The sequence below is a fragment of the Medicago sativa genome, chromosome 3 (assembly GCF_051527215.1).
Source record: "Medicago sativa cultivar Bolivia chromosome 3, Bolivia_mono, whole genome shotgun sequence".
In the NCBI taxonomy this organism is placed as follows: Eukaryota; Viridiplantae; Streptophyta; class Magnoliopsida; order Fabales; family Fabaceae; genus Medicago; species Medicago sativa.
Window position 1 is genome coordinate 63,826,092 of NC_140751.1, and position 7,351 is coordinate 63,833,442.

At 33.4% G+C, this 7,351-nt stretch overlaps 1 protein-coding gene across 1 annotated transcript in view; it reads right to left on the bottom strand.

Moving 5' to 3' along the window:
- LOC146939086 (uncharacterized) overlaps positions 1-6,322 on the bottom strand; it is a 12,077-nt gene extending 5,755 nt beyond the window's left edge. Inside the window, exons 1-2 of the mRNA XM_085752891.1 lie at positions 6,246-6,322; positions 130-3,381 (exon numbers count right to left, since the gene is read on the bottom strand). Of these exons, the coding sequence (XP_085609017.1) occupies positions 130-3,039 (2,910 nt within the window). The 5' untranslated portion in view covers positions 3,040-3,381; positions 6,246-6,322. The remainder of the gene's footprint in view (positions 1-129; positions 3,382-6,245) is intronic.
- Between the last annotated feature and the right edge of the window lie 1,029 nt (positions 6,323-7,351).

Consider the following 7,351-nt stretch of genomic DNA (forward strand, 5'->3'; position numbering starts at 1 on the left):
TTAATCATTATTTATAGATATTTATTGTAATATGCACTTGTTTTCTATATTTTAGATCCTTTTTATTTTCTATCAAGCTATACAAGCTATCTATCAAAAGATAAATTGAAAAAAAATTGAAAGGGTTACCATTGAGATTGAGCAGTCTTGCGGTTGATCCTCAGAATCCAATGGTGTTTTCGTACTCTTCAGTTTGTATCTATAACAACACAGAGAAAATGTATTGCCTTTGATTGGGCCCTGTTGTGTTTGTGGCTTACAACCATCTTTGGAAACGGATGAAGCATTGGTTGGATATATGTCGATGAAATTTGGCAAATCATCAATCACCACCTTTTTTAGTGATGTGAGTTTGACATCTTGGTGTTGGCCAAATATGTATTTCAGCTTGTGACAACATTTTATTTTGATAACTTCTAATAAAAGAAGGTCTTGAGCAGAGAGGATTGGAAGTATAAATTGTAACTGGGGACATTCCTCAATATGTAGAACTTTCAGCTTTGGAAACAATGAGTAACCATCGGCTGATTCTTCAAATACTCTGCTTTCAAATGTGATTATGTTTTCCAATTTCTCACAATCAATTATTTTCAATTCCTCCAACAGCGGCAAGCTTTGAGAAGTGGACAGTTCAAAAACAGAAACCAATCTTGAGCATTTTTCTAGTTTCATTCTCTTTAGATTACTGAGATTTAGGCTGCATTTAAACAAGCTTCGCAAATGTTTACACTCCTTGATAGATAGCTTCTCTAAATTGTTCATAGAGTCAAAGGAGATGGGACCATTGCATAATTCTTCCAAAGCTTCCATTTTCTCAAGCTTTAGTACAACCAACTTAGAGAAAAAAATTGGTACTTGAGAAGTTGACAATTTAAAAACTGAAACCAATCTTGAGCATGATATCAGTGTCACGGTCTTTAGATTGCTGAGATTTGGGCTGCATTTAAACAAGCTTTGCAAATTTTCACACTCGTTGATATACAGCTTTTTTAAATTGTTCATTGAGTCAGAGGAGATGGGACCATTGCATAATTCTTCCAAAGCTTCCATTCTCTCAAGCTCTAGTACAGCCAAGTTTGAGAAAACAATTGGTACTTGAGAATTATGTTTAGTGTCTACAAGGCACTGTAGTTGTGAACTACCTTCCAAATGAAGCTCAATTAGATCATTCATACCATCTATAGGAACCATCTCTGGCATGAGATTTTTATATCCCTCAATTCTAAACAGATGAAGACAATATGAGGTTTGTATCAAATCCTTATATGTTGCTTTTGAAAAATAATCTTCTCGTAAAGCCACAACTTTTAATTGTGAAGCATCCCAATATCTATAAAAATCACTGAGAACATACCTTTCCAACCTTTCCAATCTAGGTAAGGTTATTTCTTGACAAAACTTATTGAAACTCTTCAAGAAGTACAATTCTTCAAGTGATGTGCAATTCTGGATAACTTCAAATGGATTATTGCTTTTAATTTGACATTCTTTCAAGCACAACAATCTAAGTTTCTTCAACTTTTCAATTTCACAGGAAAATTCATCAATTTCACAAGAATGCAATTCAAGAGTCTCAAGACTTTGCAGGCTTCCCAAAACAGAGATGTCGCCCAAAATGACTTTTTCAACTGATAGAGAACGAATATTGATCATTAACTTAATTGATTTTGCTAATGATGAATGTGTCGTAGAATATGAATTTGAGAAAATCAAAACTCGAAGCCCTGCCATATTTTCAAGGAATGAAGTGGGGACATCCTGGAACTCACACTCTTCTGCAATTAGAATCTCAAGCTTAGAGCCATCAGACCAATGACTTTTTGAGGAAAATAATTCACTTAGTTTTCCATGGAAGTACAAATTTTTGATATTCTTACTCTTTTCAACCAATGACTTTTGATTTTTTTCTAATAAATTTACTGCTAGAATCTCTTCCTTCACTATCCATTGGGCTACTTCCCGAACCAAGTCATGCATCTTCACATCTCCTTTCTCTGTCTCCAACAGTAGACATGAACGTAGGAGTTTATTTTTTGCTGCACTTACTTGAGTTCGAGCATCACTGTATTTCTTATAACCTTCCCCAAAAAGGTTGACTCCTATACCAAGCCTAGTTAGAAATTCAACAGAAATCTCTTCATCTTCAGGGAATGCAGAACATAAGAGGAACAATCCCTTTGCTTTTTCATCCTTCAGATAATCATAGCTGAACTTCAAACATTTATAAATGTCAAACAAATCATCATTAACCTCATCCATGGACAAAGGATTTTGTAAGCAATTCAAGGCATCATCCCACTCTTCACGACTATTCAGGCCCTTCAAACTGCTGGCGATAGTAGCAATTGCAACTGGTAATCTTTTGCACTCAATTGCAATTTTGCGTCCCTTATCAAGAATACTTTTGGATGAAATGTTGCTTAGATCAGCATGCTTTTTGAACATGATCCATGCGTCTTCTTCAGTTAAGAGCTCTAGTTTAATTGTCTTTCCACATGCCATATTTTTTAATACCCCTAGATTGCGTGTGGTTACAAGAACTTTGCATCCATTGTGATTATCGCTATTTGGAAGCCCTATGTCATCAAAATTGAGATTTTCCCAGACATCATCCAATATCACAAGAATTTTATCACCATTGGTTAATCTGCTCCACAACCTTTTAGGTCGATCTGATTCATTTGGTCGATCTGATTCATTTATGTCTCCCCATTCCAATCCTAAGGATCCGGCAATATCATTTTGAATCTTTTTTATCTCAAGATTAAATGACACTGTCGTATCGATAACATATTTGAAAAACTCCAATGTCTTAAGTTGTTTACCTACTTCTTTTGCCAATGTAGTTTTACCAGTACCCCCCATTCCATGCAATCCAACTATATAGCTACTATCATCTTTTAGCGCATCCAAAATCTCTTTGTACTTCAACTCTCTGCTTTTAAATGAAATGTAATACTGAGAAGAATGTCGCTCAACACCGGGAAGACACCGAGTGACTTCAACGTTTTCAAATTTTTCTTCCCTTAAATTTTTCATCTCCTTTATCTTGGTTGCCAACTCCTTTCCCCTTTTATATCTCCAAATACAATCAGGGCAAAATCCAAAAAAACAACTCTGTTTTTTCTTTATGTCTTCTTGAATGAGCTTATCAACCTGTTCTTGCCAAAGTTGAGCATTAAATTGAACATCTTTATTTTTTCAGGTTGCCACGTCAAAACGTTGTGTCATAGTTGCCCTTTCTGCTTCCAACTTAACCTTTTCTTCATCGAACTCCTTGACAATGCACGTGAAGCAAAATAAATAGCGTGATTTTTCTATTGCCTTGTCTAACAATTTATCCACAAGTGTCTTCCTAATATCCGTCAGGCAACCCTCCATCTAAATCAAGTTCAACACATTAAAGTTAGAAATACAAAACATATATTTAAATAGACATTACTATATCCATTCTTAATTATAAGACTTTTTTATTTTTCAAATTTTAAAATGTATTAATAATTTAACTGCCAATATTCTCCTATTTATGTTACATATTTTTCTACAATATGTAAAAATGTTCAATGAAAACATTAAGCAATTCTCTCTCTTAACAGATAAATTTGTAAAACAATAATAATTGTAAAAAACAATAAATACTAATTGTAAAAAAAAAAATCAATACAACAATCAATTTTCTTAATTTTGGTGTTTTTATCATAAAAGTCGTGTATTTAAAAAGGGATGTAGTGTTTAATTCCCGTGTTTAATTTATAAAAAATGGACATTTTAGTTCTCAAAAGTGTCCTTATAAAATGCAAATAGGGATTAAAAATGAATATTTTTTTTTAGGGGCAAAAATTAAAAACTCAATATTTTATAAAACTAAAAATATATTTAACCCATGTTATCTTCCTTCACCCATACCGTATATATCCTCAGGTTTGCACCATATCTATTTTCTTATTTGGCTTCATGTTTAGAATAGGTCTAATATGAATCTTTTAACATTTTAAAAATTGTTAAAAAGTGGACTATTACTACCTTTTATTAAAATAATACTTTATTAAAATTTATCGGGACGGAGGGAGTAAAATTTATCGGTTGAACCAGATCCATATTAAACGGTCCTTCATGTTTTTGTCTTTATTTGCTTTGTTTTCATTCTCATGTCTTTCCATCCTTCTCAATCTCAATCACAAGGATGATATTCTCAGACACGACATCATCTCTGTCATTCTGTTCTTATATCATCCGCAAGATTGTTCCCCTATCAGAATATGTTTCCTTCGTTATTTTAATTATATATGTTAGTTTGCTACAAATTATTCAAAAAAAAATGTTAGTTTGCTAATTTGAACGATTGGTTCTATATCGTATATGATAATATATATAGTTATAAATACCTGTTTGTTTTTATAGTTTATTGTGTTGTTTATTAGAACCATAAGTCGTATAATTCTTTTTAAATATGCTGCGAACCGCAAATTAATATTTGTGTACCAATTTGTGGTACTTTTGTCAATTGGTTTGCACACATTCTCCAGCAATTCATGGAAACTAACGAACCAAAGGAATCAAAACAAGTGGCTGATCATCGATGAATGATGAAGAAAGAGATTGAGTAGAAGATGAAAGAGACAGAAAAACCTCTGCTGTAGCTAATAAAGTTTGCTGGAAAATCCTTTGAAGTTTGTAGAAAGAGAACGATCTCTTGCAAAATAAAACTGATAAAAAAGAAAAAAAAGTTAATTTAAAAAAATATTTTGAAAAGTGGGCACTAGTTTGTTGCAACAAACTACTATAATTCTTCTACTTTTTTGCAATATTAAGATAGCTAGCTTACTATACTTAATTAGATAATATTAGTACTAACCGGCACGTAGCGAAGCTCTATTCCCCCATACATACTGTATCCTACCCATGTCGTGTACCGCGTACCGACACAAATTTAGAGCATCTTCAATGGTAAATTTGTAAGGAATTCATAGTTGGTTCCATAACCACTATGAAGTTGCTCCAACAATACTTCACACTTATGACTCTAGCATATGTTGCTCCAATAATAGAAAAATTAAGAAACTTTAATGAAACTCACATTTAATGATTTTTTTTATTTGTACTCGACTTTTAATTTGATGATATGGGAATTTATTTAAATTACTTCAATCATTTCTTTACTACCCACATTTTCACACCATGGTTCTTCTAATGAGGAGAAATAAGCCAAATACCACGTTTAATCCTTTTAGTTTGACAGAATTCTCAAGTTAATCCTATAAGTTTCAAAAGTTTCAAATAGATCATTTTAGTTTGACGGAATTCCCAAGCAAGTCCTTTAAGTTTCAAAAGTTTTAAATAGGTCCCTTTAGTTGATAAACTATTTCACCGCTACTCTTGCTGTCAGTTAATAATTATCTGATGCTGATGTAGCCTTTAAATTGTTGACTTGGATCAAAACGCTGCCTTTTAAATGCTCCAAGGTGTCAAAACGTTACGTTTAGAGTATACAGTGTATATATCTATTGGAAATGTTCTTAGTGATAGAATAAAGGATAACAATTAATGCTAGTTAGTTGTTGAACTGGTTTAGGCATTTACCATTTGTTTAGAAATTAATGTTTTTCGATCCTGATGTGCTTACTCAATTGAGGGACAATTTTCTTTTAATTATGGGCCAATCTCTCTTCCATGATCAAATTAAGCTGCAGTTTAATGTATAAAAAAGAATTGCAGGCCAACAAATAAATGTCAAGAAGGAGACAAAAGTGGTTACTATCGTGTGGCTTGACTACAATGATATATGTTAATCTCAGCCATAGATTTGAATTTAACGGATATTATTGATTGTCATCGTTTCTCACAGTAACAAAGTGTTCTCATGTGAGTCCCCTGCCAATTTACACTAAAGGTAGAAACTTGTTGTGAAGTGGCTCGAAATTGATGTTGTTGAATCGGCCAAAATCGCAGCGAAGATTGTCTGAAGTGGCTTGACATTATTTTGAATGAAGAAAAAGACGAAAATAATCTGAACAAACCCGTATGTTCATGCATTTATTGATCTAGCCCTGATTTCGTCGACCTAGCCAGCTACCATTTGACGCTAGGGATTAATTTTGCTAAGTACCATTTTTATAAGGACTAAAGTTGCTATTAAAATTATGTAGAGATTAAATAAAAAAGTTCGCAATTTTATAGGAATTAGAAACATGTTTAATTTCGTTTTACGAAAAATTAATTTTTATAAAATATGATTGAATGATTACCTCGCTGCTGGTACACAAATAATCTTTCCCTTTCTCAATTCAACAATTAGTAGTAGTTGAATCAGAATCCATGCTCTACAAGAACACAAAAGTTGAAAAAGTGATCGAAATGGAATGCAACTACTTCATGAGTTAATGATTGCTTGATTATTACCTCTGGTTTTGGAAACGTTTAGCCAATTGCTTGAAATACAACAATCAGGGCCGGACCCTGGGGGTGCAAGCAGCGCTATAGCACCAGGCCTCCCCAAGGTATGGGCCTCCAAAAAATATTTACAGCCTAGTACCCCCACTAACATACCAGTTCCTATGCTGTTGTAGCATGCTTTGCTGTTGCTGTTTCGGTATTTTGGGAGGGATTTTGTTTATTTTTCTTTTGGTGTATGGCTTTTTGGTTTCTTTCCTGTTGCTGGCCTTTTTTTTTCTGCTATGTCCTTTGCCGCTGTTTGCTTTGGTATAGTAGGCTGGGCACCTTATTTTATCTGTTGTAACAGTTTGCCATTTAGTGCACTCCTGGTGCTTGGCACTTGAAATATATGCAGTTTCAAAAAAAAATTTGCGTTTTCCCCTTTCCAAAACACATTGTATGAATGAGCCTCATTTTACTTCCGGCACCGAGCCTCCAAATTCGTTGGAACGGCCCTGACAACAATGAATCTTTCTTTCTCCAATTGCAAACAGAAGACTGATCGATAGAAACAATCTATGCTTTAGAGAAGCCAACTGTGAATTTAACAAACAGTCGTTGCTTTCTTTTGTACACTCCACTCAACTGAATTTCTTTTGACAATGTACAGTCTGCACCTTTCTCTTTTTCACTTTTTAATCATGTGCTTCGCAAACCATAAACATTATGGTCGACCATCACTTTAATAAAGATAACAATAATGCTACATATAGCGACGAAAATATTCACGATACTTAACGAACAGTGTATTTCACTCACATAAAAGTACCACCATCTTTATAATAGTGGTCGAAATGATACTTTTAAGATTTTTTTTTTTTGAGAGATCTTGAGAATTTTAAATGATTCTCCTTCTAAACTAAAAAACTCAAAATACTTACATGCTTAAAATATGACTATTTGAGAAGGATGAAATAAG